The 19,992-nt window shown below is 50.6% G+C and overlaps 1 protein-coding gene across 1 annotated transcript in view; it reads right to left on the bottom strand.

The window, feature by feature from the left end:
* Positions 1-1,531: 1,531 nt before the first annotated feature.
* ANKRD13B (ankyrin repeat domain 13B) overlaps positions 1,532-19,992 on the bottom strand; it is a 27,148-nt gene continuing 8,687 nt past the window's right edge. Inside the window, exons 3-17 of the mRNA XM_007937406.2 lie at positions 19,898-19,985; positions 8,012-8,147; positions 7,766-7,890; positions 7,641-7,686; positions 6,904-7,047; positions 6,623-6,812; positions 6,477-6,543; positions 4,473-4,554; positions 3,607-3,671; positions 3,265-3,395; positions 2,995-3,152; positions 2,693-2,845; positions 2,400-2,563; positions 2,247-2,323; positions 1,532-1,769 (exon numbers count right to left, since the gene is read on the bottom strand). Of these exons, the coding sequence (XP_007935597.2) occupies positions 1,532-1,769; positions 2,247-2,323; positions 2,400-2,563; positions 2,693-2,845; positions 2,995-3,152; positions 3,265-3,395; positions 3,607-3,671; positions 4,473-4,554; positions 6,477-6,543; positions 6,623-6,812; positions 6,904-7,047; positions 7,641-7,686; positions 7,766-7,890; positions 8,012-8,147; positions 19,898-19,985 (1,864 nt within the window). The remainder of the gene's footprint in view (positions 1,770-2,246; positions 2,324-2,399; positions 2,564-2,692; positions 2,846-2,994; positions 3,153-3,264; positions 3,396-3,606; positions 3,672-4,472; positions 4,555-6,476; positions 6,544-6,622; positions 6,813-6,903; positions 7,048-7,640; positions 7,687-7,765; positions 7,891-8,011; positions 8,148-19,897; positions 19,986-19,992) is intronic.

Below are 19,992 nucleotides of genomic sequence, written 5' to 3'. Positions count from 1 at the left end.
ACGGTCAAGGCAGAAGGCGGCTTCTTCATGGCATCACCTCCCACCCCCCGCGGGGGAACTGTCTTGAGGAAGCAGATTCACCTCCCTCCTTCCCCTCACACACACACACACACTGCCCCCAGTCCTCTGCTGTGGCCTTGACTCTGAGGAAAACAAGACGTACCGAATGAAATACTGTACCAAGTGCTCCATCTGTGCCTCCTGCGTGTGTGGGGGTAAGGAGGGCAAGAACCCTAGCCTTTGCCAGTGCTACCCCCGGACTCCCTGGGGTCTGGACAAATGCAACACTGAGCTCAGGACCCACCAAGCAGCCTCCTACCCCAGATCCTTCCCCACGCTAAAGTTCAGAAGTACTGTGGGCACTGCTCCCCAGTAAAGCCAGTTAGGAAGAGCCTTGGGTTTGAAGCCTCTTTTATTTGTGCCTCAGAATCAGTCTGGTGCCCCTGGCATCAAGGAAAGGAATAGGAGGAGTTTCTCTTTGTTGCTTTCTTCTTCCGCCCCCTTTCTGAGCTTCACTCAGGGCGCCTAGGTCAGTCCCAGAGAAGACCAAGACAAGGGTGTGCCATGTGCCCCTGCCCCTGGTGGGGGTCTGTGCTTCTCTAGTTGGGTGGGGAGGGGCAGAGGGGAGCCGGGGGTTAGCACCATTGGATAAAGGGTTTGAGTCAGCCCCTGGGTGGGAGGCAAATGGGACAAACAACCACATAGGGCTAGCAGCAGCTGGTAGGACGCGTTGGATGGTGGTGCCGGGTCCCTGGGAGACCCCCCTGTGTCCAGCCTAATGCACAGTCTATGCCTGTCCCCTAGTCCAATATGCCCCTACTTGCCAAGACACCATAAGGGAGCCAGACCTTGCCCAGGTCTGCAGGCTACTTTGGACACCCTCCCTCATCACAAAAAGCGTGCCTTGGAAACGGGAACTCCAACTTCTTGTTGCCCATGGAGAGGCTGGAACCACCCTGAGACCCAGGAGGGGTGTGGGGGTAGGGGAGCCGGGCACCCCGCTAAGTGCACTTGACGCTGAAATGGCGGGGTGGGAGAGGGGCTGCACCCTTGGCGTGCTGGTTGATGTCTGGGACAAAGCAGCGACACAGCACGCGGGGAGCTCGGCTGCCCCCCAGGGGTGAAGAGCGGAGATGCAAAGGCTTCAAGGGCAGTGTCCCGGAGTGGGGTCAGTGAGCAGGAGGGCGGGCCAGTCAGAAGGAACGAAGGACACTGTTCCTCTAAGGATTCATCTCCCCCTCAGGAATGCTTAGTTCTGTCCTCAGAAAGGTCTGAGCCCAAGGGGAAGAGGGGTGGAGAAGAAGAAAGTCAGAACACAGCAAAGCAGGGGGACCGGGCCGTGCCAGCCGCCTCCAGGGTCCTGGCCCGGAAAGCTACACCTCCCCATATTGTGCCTAGTGCACTTCTGCACCCCTAGGCGGTGACTCCAGTCTCCAGCCCCAGCTCAGCAGAGGGTGCACGCCAGGCCCCTTCTTGCTCCGGGCCTGGGATGGGTCCCTTGTGGCATGGCCGAGAGGCCCGGCAGGGGGCGCTATTGCTCGGTCAGTGAGAGCCGCAGGATGCGCTCCAGCTCCTCCTCCTCCAGGCGCGCACGCCGCCGCCGCTCCTCCTGCTCCTGCGCGGACAGCTCCATGGCCAACCGCAGCTGCTCATCATAGCTCCGAAACACGTGCCTGCCGGTGCCTGGGCCGGGACTTGGTCGAGGGCTGGGGACCGACGTGGGGGCTGCTGGGGGCACTGGCTGGCGCTGCGGCGTAGGCGGGGCGCTCCTGGGGACGAGGAAGATACGTCAAGGGCTGCAGGTGCACCTTCTGGTAGGCAGGACCTGAAGGCAGCGTGGAGATCCGAGGGCAGAGCTGACCAGACCACCCTCTCAGTCACCTCCCTGGTTTCTGCGGATGGAGGCAGATCCCAACCCCTACGAAGCCTGTCCTCACCATCTACAGCTGCCCAGAGCATGGCATCCTGCCTGGTGAGAGTCTGAAGGCAGTAAGGCCTGGGCCCTGACCCCTACCTGCTGTATGAGCACTGCCCACACACCCCAAAGCCAGGTAAAGGAAAGAATGTTGGTAGAAGCCATCCTGGAACAAGTAGGGTCCCTGCTGAGAGCACCATGGTGTCTCCAGGCCAAGAGGGTGACTGGTCTGATGGTGTAGTATGTGTGTGTGTGTGTGTGTGTGTGTAGGTAGGGCAGTGGGCTGGAGATAGGCAGTGTCTCCAAACTCTCCAGCCTGCAGAGCACTGACCTGTCCTGTCGGCGACCCTCATAGGACATAGGGTGGGTGCCCGGCTTGCTGTTAGTTAGCGCCTCCCAGATGGTGACCTGAAGGAAGGGGGCGGGGCCAGTTAGCCGGGGTGGTGCCGCAGCTCTAGGTCCCAACGCAGCCTGGGGTACGCACCTGGTCATACTCGCTGCCCGCCTCAAGCAGGCTCTGCTGGATGGCAAACTGCAGTAGGTCATCGTCGTCATCACGGGCCACCGCCTCTCGATGGCCACCTAGCACGCTGTAGCCTCGTGGGGCTTCGAACAATGCTGGGGAGATCTCGCAGCCACGGCAGGAGGCTACGGGGAGGGGGACTACGGGTCAGAAGCGGGCGCTGGCTTCACCCCACAAGAGCCCACCACAGAGTCGTGCACCCAAGAAAGGAAGGGAAAGCGAGGGCAGATTCAGGAAGGAGTCCAAGGCCTCACTCGTGGAACTGCAGCTGCTGACACTAGAGGAGTCGCTGCCTGGGGAGGGGCTCTCACTGCTGGGGCTGCCTCGCACGGACGGCACCGGCTCATCACACCCATTGAGGTTCCCGAAGGTGATGCGGGCGTTGAGGATATGGAAGATCGGGATTTCTAGGGATGAGGGAACCATCAGGGGCCACTACTGCCCACCCCCTCATACCTCAGCCCTCCCCGTCACCCCTCAGAACCCCTCTCACTCTTAAATCTAAATCCCACCCTCTACCCAGGGCCAGGGGGAAGTTGGGGAGAGTGGGTCTCACCGATCTTGACTGGGAAGCCAGGAGGCAGGCGTAAGGTGATGAAGTCTCGGAGTTTGGCGAAAAGCGCATTGCTGACGGCCATGAGGTCAATGATGGGGGCCACTTGCTCACACAGGGACAGGGGATGCTCCTCACACAGCCACAGCTTGGCCTTGAACCTGCCCCCCCAGATCCCAAGGGGTGAGGGACACTGTAGGAAGCCATGGCCTCCCAGCACCTCCTGGAAACCTTGCCCTGCCCACCCCTACCCAGCACCAGCAGGGGCCTCACTTCTGTGTCTTGGTGGTGAGTTCCATGGGGCGGCCCATGTCACGGTTGCCAAGCTCAAAGCTTGGGTTGAAGTATTCTTCTGCGGTGATGGCAGTGGGGTTGGCTTGGCTCAGAGTCTGAGTGACCAGGGTCTGTAGCACATGGGGAGGGGCCCATGAGCCCTTCTTAGTCTCTGATGCCAGGTTAGCCATTTGGTATCACAGGGCCCCCGTTCTATGCCCCCTGCCTTGGGCACTGTGGAAAGGAGGTCCACACAGGCCATGCTAAGCAGGATGTTTCCCAGGCCTCCTCGTGAGCCACAGCCACACTCCTCCACACAGTGTTGCCCTGGTACACACTCACCCCATTTTGAGGGCCCCCATGCTGCTCAGCAATTCCAAGGAAGGACTGCAGAGGTGTCTTACAACCTACAAGAAATGTGGCAGTTCAGAGGACACCACAGTCCCACACACGCTTGGGCACCTTGTTGAAGGGACTGCACCCAAGATCTAGGGAGGAGGCTGGTTCCTGGAGTGGGGGGGTACTGATCATCCATACCACATACCCAGGTAGGTGACTGAGGACTCCCGGGCATGGGGGGAGCAGAAGTACTGTAAGCACAGCTGGAAGAAAAGGAAGCCTGGGGCTCGGGAGAAATTTCCAAAAGTGCCACCCTCCAGGTTGGTGACACTGGATAGTAAAATATCTGCGTTTGGTAAGCAGTTTTAAGATATACATGTGAATATGTGTTTTCCTTCGGGGACTTCCTTATCAATGACTTCATTTTGATCCTCCTGTGAGTCATTTCAGACAGGGTGACTGGTGTCTAGAAAAACCAGATGTGGCGTCAAGAGGCACAGAGAATCAACAGCAGGGGCCCCTGCCTTTCTGCCGAACAGATGTCTCACTAGACTAGAATGGGCAATAAATGGCAACCATGACATTTCTCTCCTCTTCCTGTCCCAGTGCAGACATGAGTAATTAATTGCAGTATTTTTTCCCACTGAGCCCAGATGTTGCCTTAGAACCTTCTTGGCCATACTCTAGGGGTTAGCAGCCACTGCCAATCATTCGAGTTTGGCAGTTGAATTTCAATCTATTTACTGTCTCTGACTAGACTATCCTGGCACTTGCTAGGATGACAGAGGCAATGCTGAGGGAAACACTGGAGTTGGAGCTTGTTCCTTCAGTCCTGCAACACCTCCCTGCACCCACCCCTGTCCTATTACCTTTCACCTTGCCCTTGTGCTGTTCTGAAAGGTGCTCTGTCCGTGTCCGGGTGATGAGCTCCACGTTGGATGCCCCATACACCTGGGAGCAGATGGAAAAAGGGCTCAGAGACAGCTTTGGTACCTCAGTTCCCTGTCCCAAGGACATTCTGAACACTCCCTGGAAGGAGGAAGGGTCCTGGAGGAGCTTTTGGGTCCAGGCTCCAGGCCTTCGGGCAAGTAAATATATGAAATCATTTATTTATTTATTTTTTAATGTTTATTGTGATTTGGGTGAAAGCTTACAGAGCAAATTCATTTTCCATACAGCAGTTCATATACATTTTGTCTCATGACATTGACTGCAATTCCGCACAATGTAACAGCTCTCTTCCCACTTCCTCCCTGCAGTTACCTCTTCCCTGTGTCCTTCTTTCCTATGCATCCCTGCCCGCCCTGAGCTATGTCCCTGTGCAAACACTGACCTTCTGATCTCCCACAAATGATTGCTCTAAGGAGTGTATCTACCTGATGTAATATGTTCACCCTATATGTCTGTTGTTTGGCTGGAAGCCACAGGAGTGAGTTCTGTTCCAGGCTTCAGGGATTTCACCAGGCTCCATCTGACCAGTAAACCTGGTCTTTTTTAAAAAAGAATTTATTTATCCATTCATTCAACAACACTTTTTTTTTTTTTTTTTTCTTTTTTGAGGAACTTTTATGTGCCAGGCAGGAGTCCTGGTGGTGCAGTGGTTAAGCACTTGGCTGACAAGTAAAAAGTAGGCAGTTCAAATCCACCAGCTGCTCTAACAGCAAAAGATGTGGCAGTCTACTTCTGTAAAGAGTACAGCCTTAGAAACCCTATGAGGCAGTTCTGCTCTGTCTGACAGGGCTGCTGTGAGTTGGAATCAACTTGACAACAGTGCGCTTGGTTTGGTTTTGGTTAATGTGCCAGGCACTGGAGTGGGTGTTACAAATACAGTGATGCACACACCAGACATGATCCCTGCCGCCCTTGAGGTTCAAAATCTAGTTGGAGAGACAGACAAGAAAATGGACAGTTGTAATGTGTGTGAGGTGGGGTGAGTGACACGTGCTCTAAAGAGGGTAGCACAGGGCTGTGAGAACAAAGAACCAAAAAAAAAAAACCCAAACTCATTGCTGTTGAGTCAATTCCGACTCATAGTAACCCCCTTTGGGTTTCTGAGGTGGTAAATCTTTACGGAAGTAGATTTCCCAGTCTTCCTTCTAAGGAGTGGCTGGTGGGTTTGAACCACCAACCTTCTGATTAGCTGTCAAATACGTTAGGCACTAGGCCACCAGAGCTCCTTGTGGGGACAAAGAACAGAGGCCTCATCCAAGGCCAGAGAACCAGGGAAGGGTTCCAGGAGGAAATAATGTGTACGGAACTCTGCACACTTGTTATTTCCTTTGTTCACCAGCATCCCCATGTGCTAGGCAATGCAGGGACCCCAGAGTGACAAATATAGTCTTTTTAACTCGGGCACCCCAGCTATGCCACTTTCTTTGGAACCTTGCACAGGTCTTTTAAACATTCCAAAACTCAGTTTCCTTATCATAAAATTAGGCTGATAGTCCCTACTTCACAGAGTTGTCAAGGTTAAATATTGTAGAAAAGGCTCAATAAACATCTGTAAAATAAGAATAATGGTACCTACTTCAAAGAGTTGTTGTGAGAAATGAGAATAAATAAGTATACCCATACACACACCCATTTGTACATGTGTGTATATGTATACATGCATGTATATGTACACATATATATGTGAGTGTATACATGCATGTGTAATGTGTGTGTCTGTGTGTGTAAATTATCAGAACAATGCTTTGAATATGAACACAATGGTCAGTAATTGCTGGCCATCCTCATCAGCTGACTCTCAGTCTAGTGCCCTTCTCTCCATGCTGCATTGTCTGTGTGCCTTCATGGCTGGGAAAATGTCTGTCCACCCTGCTGTACACAAGAGTGTGCCTGGGTCCGGCACCTAGGGGCTGCAGCCTCACCTTGGCTTCATACCCATTCACCATCTCAGTCTTCTCACTGCGCCAGCCCAGGATGCCAGTCTTATTCCTGGGGAAAAAGTGTGACTAAGGTGAGGCAGGTACCCTACCAGGCTGGCTCCAGACTGACAGAGTCCATGTCCACTAACCTCTCGAAGGAGATGTTCTTGGTGTCCAGCTGCGTGGTGACAACAGGTGCGGTGAGTCGACTCAGCACCTGCTCCTCAGTGGGCTGGGCAGCGGCCAGAAGCAGCTCACGGTCCTGCCCGGCCAGAGCCAGTGTCTCCGTGTACACCACGCGGCGATCGTGGTCAATCTCCATGACAACGGCACTTGTGTCTGCCAGCCACAGGACAGCACAGGGGGTCAGGGGTGGTGGGAGGCTGTCTCTCTTCTCCCCAGACCCTGTCCCACCTCTTGCCTGGCTGACCTTGGCCCCTGAAGACAAAGCTGCGGTTCCCTCGCTGCCACGTCATATGGTCAAAGCCCAGGAGTGTGGTGTCTACCCGCAGGTTCTGCCCGCTTTTCCACACTTTGTAGGTGTCACTAGGGCAGATCTTGGACACCAGGGGCACTGGGTGGAAGTGGAGGTCAGAGGTGGTTTTGATTTGCCTGGCCCACGCAGCATGGGAATTGGGGTCAGTGGTGGGGCCAGAAAAGGTTAAGGTAACTGGTAGGGGAGCAAGCCTTTGCCTAACAGACCCCCCCCCCCAATGTAGACACCACTCAATCAGACGTGAGCAAGCTGAGGTCGGAGACAGGGAGGTATCAGTCCCCACTGAGTCCCTAATATCCACCATTTATTAATTCATTCACTCAATCTTCCACCCGTTCTTTTAACAACAATTTATTGAACACCTACTATATGCCAGGCACTATTCCAATCACTGTGAATAAAATATTGAATAAGGGAGTATCCCTGCTCTCTTAGAATTTACCAACTAGCAAGGGGTGACAGGTAACAAATCAGCATAACAATGGAATCGAGGTATATCTGGGTAGTCTGGAAAGGCTTAGCTGAGGGGGTGGCATTTGAGCTGAGAACTAAAAGATGAGAAGGGGCCATGTGAAGAGCTATGGGAAGAGGACTCCAAGCAGGGGAGCAGCAAATGCAAAAGGCTGGAAGAGGGAAAGTGCCCAGAAAGGGCCCCCTTCAGCCCCTCTTACCCCAGCTAGTGAACTCCCATTTCATCTCCACGTAAAAGTCCTGGGCCTGGAGGATAAAAAGGAAAGTGACTACACCTGTGTTAAAAATGCAGTCTAAGGGCAATGATGGGGAAGCGAAGCCCCACCTTGCGTAATTTCTCCAGGAGCACAGGGATGCCCGCCAGCCGCTTCACAACCCGCTGATAGTCTCGGTACCGCAGCACCAGCTGCACTAGTTCCAAGTCTCTGGTACTCACAGCCTCTTGAAGCACTGGAGGAGGAGGAGGGATTGTCACAGGGCTGGAGCCTGCCTAGGACTCCCTTCAGCCAACTAGCTGAGTACTTGCTAGGAAGAGCCTGGCTGTGGGTCTTGGGTAAGCAAGGGTGCGCACCTGTCCAGCCGCTGCGATTCTCCCTGCCCACGTCTGCACCATGTGCCAGGAGCACACGGGCACACTCGAGGTGCCCCAGCGTGGTGGCCAGGTGCAGGGGGGTCCGACCACGGGGATCCAGCTGCTCGATGTCCACCTGGAGAAGGAGTGGAAGATGTAGCCCTGGTCACCTCTGAGGCAGCCCATCTGAGCTCAACAACCACTTAGCAGGCAGCAAGCCCCTCCTTACTCATCACACAGACTCACTGCTGTCGAGTCGATTCTGATTCATAGCAACCCCTCCTTAGGTTTCTGAGGCAGTACCTCTATGGAAGTAGATTGCCCAGTCTTCCTCCTGAGCAGTGGTGGGTTTGAACCACCAGCCTTCTGGTTAGCCATTAAATGCCTTAGGCACTATGCCACCAGAGCTCCCACATCATCACACAGGGCAATTAAAAAGACTGACATGATGAGCTGGGGTCAGGTGAGTAGAAAGGAGCTTGAAGGATAGGACTGAAAGTAACTCTGGGAGAGAGAGGGCCTTCTTCCCCCACTGTCCATCTAGGTCCCTAAGTTCCCTCTTCTAAGGCCAAGTGGTCTTGCCTGTGAAGAGTTAGCTTAATGCAGATGAGTGGTCCAGAGAGGGTGTTGGCCAAGGTGGGTGCTTAAGCCAGGACATGTCCTAGCAGGTCCCATGCCACCCATGTAGGAAGGGCCATAAATTATCACTGAGTTTTAGCAAATATTTGTAGTAATACATTGTTAGGAATGAAAGAACATATTCACAGTATAACTTAAAATCCATCTCCTGTGCTTGTGGGACACTATGTATTAATAGTTTGTATAAATCCTATTATTATTTTGTGAAAAGCACAATTACATTGCATGGCATTTTCGTTGTATGATAAAAGAAGAGGCATATATGTTTGTTGAACTTAAATATTTCAGGAGTCTACGATGTCCAGTTCAATACAATGAACTGACAACATGCATTTAACGCCTCTTCTCCTTTCCAAAACCCAATTAAAAGGTCAATGAAAGGCTTTCACTTCCAAGCTGACAGAATAACTAAAATTATCCTCCAACCACAAACAAGGAAATTATTATTTCAAAATATATAAAATAATTGCAACAAGTAGTCCTGGAGTATGATTTCTGAGAGAAGGGAAAAATCATGACCCAAGCTTGCCCTAAATTTCTGCCTGGAGGAATATTCCAGACTGCAGTTTAGGGAGAGGAATCCCCAGCAAAGCATGGTGCTCTCACTGAGTCCAGGAGACAGAGACAGGAAGTCAAGGAAGCTCAAGTGGCTAGAAGTTACAAGGAAGAGTTCCACAGAGGAGTGGGCTTTGCCAAAAGGAGCTGCAAAATTCTGACAGGGGTCTCTTTGGGTCTTTGCTGAATACTAAATTTTGCAAGTGTAGGGTGAAACTCTTCAAGACTATGCAAAAAGGAGCTACAAGCTGATCGATTGCCAGAGGTCACCCAGGGCAAGGAGTCATTTGAGCTCCAACCAGCTAGAGTGAAGAGTCTTTGCTGATCATAAAGGGTATTCAATAGAGATCTCATAAGGATCCTGTCTTAGTAATAAGGCTAAACTATTACTAGAGAAAAAGTTCACCTATACCAATCCTAACAAAGATCAAAAATAAGCCTCAAAGTAGTCAAATTCATTTGCAAATAACTCAACTTAGTCTTCCAGAACAAAGCCTAACACACTTTAAAGGAAGACAACAAAATTCAGATGCTTAAATGTTAACATAACATTTACAATGTCTAACATCCAATTAAAAATTACTAGACACTCCAAGAAATAAGGAAATAGAACCCATAATCAGGAGAAAAATTCTTTGATAGAAACAGATACCAAGATTATAAAGACGATGGAATTAGATCAATATGTTCAAGATGAAATGCCCAAGATGTTCATAAGGAGAAAAATGCAAGATTTAAAAAAGAACCAATAGAACTTCTAGAGATAGCAAATACAATATCTGAAATGAAAAATTCATTGGATGGGACTAACAGCAGATTATACACTACAGAATTTTAGAATTCACTGGACTTAAAGACATAGCAATACAACTATGCAAACTAAAGCACAGAGGTAGGAAAAAAAGAAAGGACTGAAAAAAGTGAACAGAACCTCAGTGACTGTGAGACATTATCGAGCATTCTAATATATGTGTACTTGAAATTCCAGAGGAGAGGAGAAGGGAGTGTAAAGATACAACAAAATTAAAGAAATAATGGCCAAAATTTCCCAAATTTGATGAAAACTGTAAGCCCATAGAATCAGGAAACCCAATGAACTTCAAACAAGATAAACATATAAAATTCATATATAAACACATAAATTCACATCATAATGAAATGCTGAAAACTAGATAAAAAAGAAATCTTAAAAGTAGGCAAAGAAACACATTATATACAGAAGAACAAATACAAGTATGCATCACTTCCATTTGGGCAATATCCAATTGCATATATGTCCGTGATCGGGAAAGCAGTTCTGACTGGGGTCGTAAAAGCCTGCAAGCAGCCATCTAGATGCAACATTGGGTCTCTCCTCATCCAGAGCAAAGAAGAATGAAGAAAACCAAAGAAGTATGGAGATAATTACTCAAAGGGACTAGTAGACCATGTGATCCTCATCAGTCTATATGACCATGAGACCAGAAGAACTAGCTGGTATCCAGCCACCAGTCAACCACTCGGAAAGGGATCAGTGCAAGAGGTCCCGGATAGAGTGGGAGAACAACGTGAAACAAAACTCAAAATCATTAAAAAAAAAAAGACCAGGTTTGCTGTTCTGATAGAGCCTAGTGAGACCCCTGAGACTATGGCTCCCGGTTACCCTTCAGATCTGGAACTGAACTCACTTCTGTGGCTTCCAGCCAAACAACAGACAGGCATATAAGGGGAACACGGACATCAGGTAGATACACTCCTTAGAGTGATCAATCATGGGAGAATAGAAGGGCAGTGTTTGCACAGGGAGATAGCTCAGGGGACAGGAATGCATAGGAAAGAAGGCCACAGGGAAGAGGTAACTACAGGGAGGAATTGGGAAAACAGTTGTTACACTGTGGGGAATTGAAGTCAATGTCATGAAACAAAGTGTGTATGAACTATTGCATGATAAATGAATTTGCTCTGTAAATTTTTAAGCAAATTACAATAAAATTTTTAAAAGAAGGGGGAAGCAGCTCTTCTTTTATTATATCTCCCTAACAGTTTTAAAGACCCCCCAAACCCAGACTCTTGCAGCACTGAACCATGTGTGGGATACAGGTAGGTAAGGTAAAGGGTATGGCTCTAGGCATGGGCTCTCAGGCTTTGCCCAGTGGGCAGAGAGGCAGTAGTGGCAGGGGATGTGGGGCATAGGCTGCTCCTGCTATACAGAAAGACATAACAGCAGGCAGGGCTGGGCATGCTCCACTCCCTCCCTGCTTCCACCACCATGCTCTTAGCCACTACTGCCACCCATTCCTCCAGCCTCTGCCAGCAGTTCCAGCAATAGTAGTATAGCAGCAGCAGCAGTGACAAGAGCAACTAGAAGTGTATTCCCATAAGGTTTTAATATGGTGTTCACATAATGTCCAAATCATAATACGTCCTATTTCACAGAACATATCATGGACATTAACTGATGCATTCTGTATAGGAAACCACATACTTCCCATCAGAAACTATGCAAGCCAGAAGACAATGGAATCACGTCTTTAAAGTGCTGAAAGAAAAACTATCAACCTAGAATTCTACATCCAGTGAGAATATCTTTCAAAATTTAAGAAAAATACTTTCTTAGACCAATGAAAGCTAAGATAATTTGTCACCAGAAGATATGCAGGAAATGTTAAATGAAATTCTTCAGGTGGAAGGAAAATGGTACCAGATGGATACTTGGAGCTACATAAAAGAATGATGAGTGCCAGAAATCATAAATTTGTGGGCAGCTATAAAAATGTCAGCAAACTATTTAAAACCATAAGAATAAGGAGGAAAGATGCTAGCAGAATTTTAGAACATGGAAAGTGGCTGGGGCATCAACAGTGACTTAGGAAAAGAAGAAGCTAGAACCTAAACATTTATAGAGGGGAACCTGAGTGAGTAATAAGATCACACACCCCCACATACACACCAGTACTATGGAAGGTTCAGGGTGTGCAGGCAGAGGGGATGAAAGAGGTGAGGATGAGGCACAAAGATGAACACAGGGCAACTGTTTAAAAGTCAGACCCCATCTTGGTTTCCTCCTCAACCTTAAAAAGCTGGGAGACGTACTACTCTCCCACCATAGGACACTATGGGTTTGTCCTCTGTAGAAATTAAGCCTGCACTGGACTCAGAGATATCAACCAGAGCAGAGAATGAGGTCATAGGGCTGAAAATTGGGGACTTGAGTGAGTGCCTTCACAGTGACAGTGAAATTCTAGTTCCTTTCCCCAGCTCATCTCCAGAAACACTGGTAGGCAGACTACACACACCAGCAGCTCATCCTACACCTGGCAAGAGACCGCAGAAACTAAAGGCACCAAAGACCTCTGGATACAGACTTGGTAGGGTTCTAAAATGAACAGGCCAGGCTGACATGCAATCATCTTATAGTAAAACCATGCATGAATGAGCTCCATGCCCCCATTGATAATCATGCACCAACAGTCAACAGTGACTAAACATTTGAGGGAAGCTTCCCACATGAAAGAGAGACCAAAACATACAAATAGGTGTTAAAAATACAGAATGAAACACAATCAATGCAAGAAATAGAAGAAATCTTTTTTGGGCAAAACAGTAATTTACATCTTGGGAAAATTATAAAATTGCAATCACGCAACAAAATGGAACATCCTGACCTCCCATGACTTCTCCCACTCTCTCCCTTACTTTCTTCACTCCTGCCATTCCTGGGAAGCTGCATCTGCCCCAGTTCTCCCATCATAGTAACGAGTACATCCACTCACTCATTTTTCAGGTTAAAAAAAAAAAATTTAGGCATTGTGTTTATGTCTCTTCCTGTCCTCTCCACCAAACAGAGTGGAAGGAATCAACAGGATGGAAATTCCTCACCCAGCAGGCCTTAGCTGAAGTCAAAAGCTAGGGTCTCTGGAACTTAGGAGCTGGGGTTCCCTGGGCAGAGAGCCTCCCTGCCTCCACTCAGGCACACAACTACACAGACAGACAGACACACACACACACACACACGAGTATGCACAAGTTCTACCTTCAAAATATGCCCAGAGTTCTATCCATTTTCATCACCTTCATCCTGGTCTTAACCACTCCTTTCTGTCACTTAGGAGCTCTGGTGGTATAATGCCTAAGGCATTTGATTGCTAACCTGAAGGCTGGCAATTCAAACCCACCAGCCACTCCTCCAAGGACTGGCCAATCTACTTTCACAGAGATATCGCCTTGTAAACCCAAGGAGGGGTCGCTATGAGTTGGAACCAACTCGACAGCAATGAGTTTGGTTTGGTTTGGTATCTCTTACTTGGTGGCCTAATAGCCTCCTCACTAGTCTTTTCATTCCTCTCTTTGTTCCTTACACCTACCCTCCATAGGGCCAGAGAGCCGTTAGAATTGTCCTGTGAAATGTTACTTAGGTCTTGACACTCTTTAGCTCCAAACCTTCTGAAGACTTCCCACTTCCCACGAGGCTTACACTACAATCCAAAGATACCTGGCCTTCTCTCTTACCTCCTTTGCTTCCCCATCTCTCCCGCACAACTGCACTCTTGCCCAGCAGTCTTCCCTGGAATGATCTTCTCCTGGATACCCCAGATACCCACAAAGCTCTCTTCACTCAGCTCCGTGCTCTAGTGTCACCTCCTTAGAAAGGCCTGCACTGACAACTCCATCTTAAGTAACAGTTGTTATCTATCTCCATTACCCTTTACCCTGCTTTAGTTTTCTCCCAACATTAAATCATGCATTTCTTTTTCCATCGTCTCCCTTCACCTAGAATGTAAGCTCTACAAAGGCAGGGGCCCTGTCTATTTTATTTACTGCTTTATCCCAGCTTTTAAGGAGCTCTGGTGATATTATGGTTAGAACACTGGGCTATTACCCAAAAGGTTGACAGTTCAAACCCACCAGCTGCTCCATGGGAGAAGATGAGGCATCTGCTTCTGTAAAGATTTATAGCTTTGGAAAGCCTATGGGGCAGTTCTACTCTGGCCTGTAGGGGACTATGAGTCAGAATTGACTTGATGACAATGGGTTCGGTTTTTGGTTATATTTCAGCCCTTAGACTAGCACCTGGTATATCATTGGTGCTCAATAAGTACTTGTTCAATAAATAAAGAAAAAAACAAACCAGTTGCCATCAAGTCAATTCTGACTCATGAAGATTCCATGTGTGTCAAAGTAGAACTGTGCTCCACAGGGTTTTTGAGGGCTGGATTTTTCAGTACATCAGCAGGTGTTTCTTCCAAGGTACCTCTGGGTTGATTCAAACCACCAACGTTTACAGTTAGTAGCTGAACACTTGTTGTTTGTACCACCCAAGGACTGAATACATGACTATATTAAAGGTCATGGAGAAGGAAAGGCAATAGAGTATAAACCTGATTAATTGAGAAATAGCCACAGAAGTATATTCTTCATAATTATGGAGGTAAGTAATCGGGGGAACAGTTCAAAGAGTTTACAGTGGTCATCTCTGGGGAATGACATGAGAGGGTGGGAGAGGTAGAGAAAGAAATGCAGTTTTTCATAATAAACACTTCTAGCAACACTTACATATTTCAAGGCCTGTGTATGAACTCTTTTGTCAAAAATAAAACATTTAAAATTATTTATACAATTTTTATAACCCTGAGTTGGCATTTCTGAATTTTTAAATATTTTTAAAATACACTAGCAGCCTCTCTGGTAGCATAGTGCCTAAGGCACTTGACTGCTAACCAGAAGGCTGGTGGTTCAAACCCACCAGCCACTCCTTGGAAGGAAGGTTGAGCAATCTACTTCCATAGTGATATTGCCTCAGAAACCCAAGGAAGGGTCACTATGAGTTGGGTCTGACTTGACGACAAACAATAACAACAACAACAGGAGCCTCAAAAAAAAGTGTCCCTGGCCCTTCTTGGACCCCTGAGAGGCTGTGGCTTGGATTTGTGAAACTGTGAACAGGAACCCCTGCTGCCTCCACCCCTCTGCTGCCTCCACACCAGCTCCCCATAGAGAAGGGGGAGCGCAACTTACCTTCTGCCAATCACAGGCGGGGCTGTGCCCCTTGGCCCCGCACCTGGGCAGGGTCCCGAGCAGCAGAAGACTCACAGAACTAGCTGGGGACGCCAGGAGAAGGCCTTCCTGCGAGGCCTCTGAGACTCAGTGAGCCATCCGAGATTCCCACCTGCCCTGCCCCAGATGCTGCTGCTGCTGCTAACAAGGCCCCAGGGAGCTGGCAGGACACCCTGCCTGGCCCCAGGGCTCTAGATGCTGTTTGCTCCCTTCTCACCGGGTGCCTCAGTTCCAGGCTCCTGAGAGACGTTGCCTTTCCCCACCCCCACGCCTCAGGCGCTCACCCCAACAGCTTCCCCAGGATATCACTGTCTTATAGGGCCAATGTGGACCCCACATATACCCAGCCATAAACCAAACGAAACCAGACCCACTGCCAAGTCAATTTCGACACATAGCAACCCTATAGGACAAGAGTAGAGGGTTCCCAAGACTGTGAATCTTTATGGAAGCAGACTGCCTTCCTCAACTTTCTGCCAAGGAGCGGCTAGTGAGTTCAAATCGCCAATCTTTTGATTGTTAGCTGAGGGCTTTAACCACTGTATCACCAGGCCTCACTACCCAGCCATAAAGAAGTGCTAAAAGAAGCTCCAAAGAAATTTGTACCCACCTCCAGCCCCCACCCCAACCCAGGGCAGAACCTGCTTGCAAGTGGCACCTTGCCCTGGGCCCAGGTGGGAGAATTCATTAATCTTCTTAGCAAAGGTTTACAGCTATTTAATTGCTGGAATGAAAAGGTTTCCTGTGAAACCCAACACCCAGCCTTCCCTACAAAGCCAGCATGGAAGGAATCAGGAAGATGGAAACTCCTCATCCCAGCAGGCCTCAGGTAAAGGCAAAAGCCGGGGTCTCTGGAGCTTAGGAGACGGGTTCCCTGGGCAAAGTCTCCCAACCTCCACTCAGGCACTCAGGAGCACACACACACACACACACATGTACATAAAGGATGCACACTCACACCTAGGTCTGCCTCCACATACACAGTACATGTGTACCCCTCAGCATGCAAGCACATGCGTGCCCACCTGCCTCTGGCTCTGCAGGAATCTCCTGTGTAACACACATGTTCATCAACAGCATTCTGTGCACACATACCCTCACACCCACAAGCACTAGCAGGGTTTTTTTTTTTTTTTCAAAAATGTTTAGCATGAGCAGAATCCTTTTGTCAAGTGAAATCTTAAAAGGACACACCAAATGTGCAGACTAAATATGGGTGCTGAAGGAGAGAGAGGAGAGGCCCAGAGCCTGGGGCCTCCCCTGCTCAGCCTTAGGCTCCTTTCTTTGACCCCCCTCCTTTCCAGAGTCCTGGGGCCTGGTTTGGTCATTCTCGGCCCTCCCACCTAACATGGGGTATAGGAAAAGGTATATCTGAGCACACGAAAGGACAAGGGAGAGGGGGCGCTTCCTCAAGGTGAGTTAGGAGGCCTTGGAGGATGGGGGCAACACCCTGCTGACTCTCCCACCTCCCCTCCACTCTCCCCCATGCAGCCCCTCCCCCTCAGCACAGAGCAAATTGATCTTTGGTTTCTGGGGTTTGTGGCTCCCTCTCCTGAGTTTCCCACCTTACCAGCTAGGATGATGGCCCACACCCAGGACTGACCACTCTGGGCCACAGGTGCTCCCCGGGGTCCTAGATGTGATTTGTGCCCTCAGTAGGCAGGGACTGTCTGGGTGTCCAGCAACCCCACAACCCAGTCTCGACTACCCCTAGGTCGGAAGGATGAATGGGAAAGCAGGCAGGAGGACCAGGTGGAGGCGGCCGCAGGAAGAAAAAGGTTTCCCTGGGACCATGGCCCAGGCTGAGGCCCCTCTCCTGGCCCTCTCCAGAGTTCCTGTTGCCAGGGAAAGACTCCTGCTCCCCTCAGCTCTCCCGACATGTGCCCTCCCACAGGGAGCTGAGCAGTCTGACCCCACCCACCAGGGAGCACCAGCGACTCGTGACTCCAGAACCAGGGCCGTACCTAGCTGGCTATGACAACCTCAGGGTCGTACCAGGCAAGGGGCAACTGGCACATTCATTGGCCTACGGCCCCCTGCCCCCTCCCAACTTGGCAGGGGACTGAATGAGCATGGCAGGAAGCAAGGCACTCAACAACCATCATAGTGCTACAGTGCCAGCTGCTGCCAGCTAGGGGTGGTCATGGACCCTTCCCTTCATCTACCAACCAACCACTGAGCGCCTACTATCTGCCCAGCAATCCTGGTATCTAGCCCTCAAAAGATCTGAGACAGGGCTGAGCAAAACCCACTAACCTGCTCTGAAAGTCTTTCACGCTACCCCTTTCTTCAGCCAGGACTGCCAAGCCTGCCCATAGGAGGGCCTTTGCTGGGCTTTCTTGGAGTGAAGAAGAGGCAGTTATGCCAAGTGGAGACCAGAGAATGCTACCTGCCACATACCTGAGGGAGGCCTGGCTGGTTTCAGTAATGGCTGGTACTAGGAGCATCAAGGCCAGGGACCCCCAGCTGCGATGTCAGAGGGCTATGGAGACTTCCATTATGATGTTAGGCCCATGCCCTGAGGGTTCGGCACCCTCAGATCTCCCTGGGGACCTGATGCAGGACTAGGCAGGGACATGTGGATGCAAGCAGTCACTTGAGGCCTGCCCTGGAGTTAGGGTATAGGCGGGGGCCTCTCCCATCTAGGCTACCCTTCTTGGCTTTCCCAGACGGAAGGAGAAAACTGACCCAGCTCTTTTGTGGCTGGGCAAGGGTTAATCTCATTGAGTGCCCTATATTCCCCCTGGTCTGGATCAAGCTCAGGCAGCGTCCATCTCAAGGAGACACTAACTTACCAGGGCAAGAGAGGGTGGGGACAGTGGTGGACCTGGGGCCTGGCTTCTGTGCCAGTTTGAGGGGAGAAGAGTGACGCACTAAGTGAATCCAAACTATCCCACCTGCAGTAGTTCCCAGCACTCTCTACCCCAACCGCACCCCAGCAAGATGGCTGCTTACCTCAGGACCAACAATCACAGAGGCCTGGGTCTCTCTCTAGTATCTGCAGGAAATGGTCCACCCACCCTCAGGCAAGAGAGTGGGATTGAGGCATGCTCGCGAGTCAGCCACTAGCCTTCTGCTTGACAATCCTTGGACCCTTAGGAAGTTCCTCCCAGGTTAAACTTAAATCCCTCCAACTGTAACCTCGGCTGAAGTGTGTCCCTCAGGGAAGGAAAGCAGAGACGAGCCAAGAGAACTTCCTGGACCTTCTGTGTCTTAGCATTCTGCATCTCACTCTGTTATTCCCTGTTCACACACCAGGACAGGGTCTTCATAAGGGCAGGGGTTGTGCTTTGCTTGTTCATCTTTGTTTCCACAGGGTTGGTACCAAGCCTCCAATGGCTGCAAACCACTTCCTTTATTATGGATAAACAGAGACATGGTCTGAGGGGCAACCTGGAGAGTCCTTGTGTAATCAGACATAGAAAGAAAGTAGACCCCTACCAGCCCAGAGATTTGGAGGCTCAAGTCACTCCAACATTTACTGGAATTACTATGGTACGGGGGCTCAGAAGTGAACCTCAAAGACACATTTTGATTACTGTCTGGTGATGTCCTGTCCTCCACCCTTTACTCTTTCCTTGAGAAGTGGACAGCTCCTCTATGAACTTCCTGTGACTCAGGAAGTGGTCCTCAGAAGCCGTATTCTCGATGACAACTCCTGGGCTAACCACTCCCAGCCCATGGCTCCAGGGCCTCGGACCGGGGCCAAGTCTGGAAGCCTCAAATGAGGCAACACAGGGAAGGCTGCTCCTGCTCCTCACCCTGACAGGTGAGCTGTCCAAGCCACAAGGGCTGACCCACTTGGCCTGAGTGCCAAGAGCAGAATTGGGGATTATCAGCAACCTGTGCCTGCCTTGGCCCTGAAGAATGGTTAGAAGACCCCACCCCTTCTATCTTCTTGGAGACCACTGCTCATCCCAAAGCTAGCTAACCCACTCAGATTCTCACCGATCAGCAGGAACCAGGGAGCCCACTGTGTCCAGAACCTCAAGTCTTGTGGCCAGTGCTCCCCAGCTTCCTCAGAGCCTAGAAACAAGGCCCCAGCACTAGAATGGAGGAGAGCGCCTTTCAGCACCTGGACAAGGCCCTTCAGAGTCTCCCCAAGAGGCTCGCTCTCTACTCCCCCATTCTTGAGCCAGTGCTGGAGTCCAAGGGACTCTGCCAGCATCAAGGAAACAGAGAAAGCATTCACCACAAGAGACGGGGGCACTAGGTGGGACTAAGATGCCTAGGAGTGTCACACAGTCTATTCCCGGATCCTTGACCTGAGACACCCCCCTTGCACTCAGGCCTTTCCCACCTCCGCACATTCACGCGGGAGGTGTCCCTGCTCGGCTGCCTGGGGTGGACTCTCACCACATGGAACACAGACCGACTCGGCAGCCCCTCCCCACCCCGGCGAAGGAGGGGCACAGCGTCCCCTACCCCAATCTGGGAGGGTCCGGAACACGTGTGGGCCGCCCACCCCGGCCAGAAGGGAGCCGGAGGGGGCCGCTCCCATCACCCTCTCTGGTCAACAAACACAAAAGCCGAGGCTGCGAACAAAGAAGCGCTGCAAACTCGCGGGCGAGGCGGGACAGCCCGCGCCGCACCCCCTCCCCACGCCGGGCGGGCGTGCCCTGCCACGGGGTCCCCGCGGCGCCCCGACGGCGCTCCTACCTGGCCGGCGCGGACCTCCTTCTCCAGCTCGCGGTGGCGGTTGTGCCACACAAGGTAGTGCAACGGGTACTTGCTCTCAGGCCCCTTCCTGGCGG

Source organism: Orycteropus afer, unplaced genomic scaffold (genome assembly GCF_000298275.1).
Source record: "Orycteropus afer afer isolate SDZICR_OR568_19922 unplaced genomic scaffold, OryAfe1.0 scaffold00042, whole genome shotgun sequence".
Lineage (NCBI taxonomy): Eukaryota > Metazoa > Chordata > Mammalia > Tubulidentata > Orycteropodidae > Orycteropus > Orycteropus afer.
This window is presented reverse-complemented; position numbering and strand designations above follow the sequence as displayed.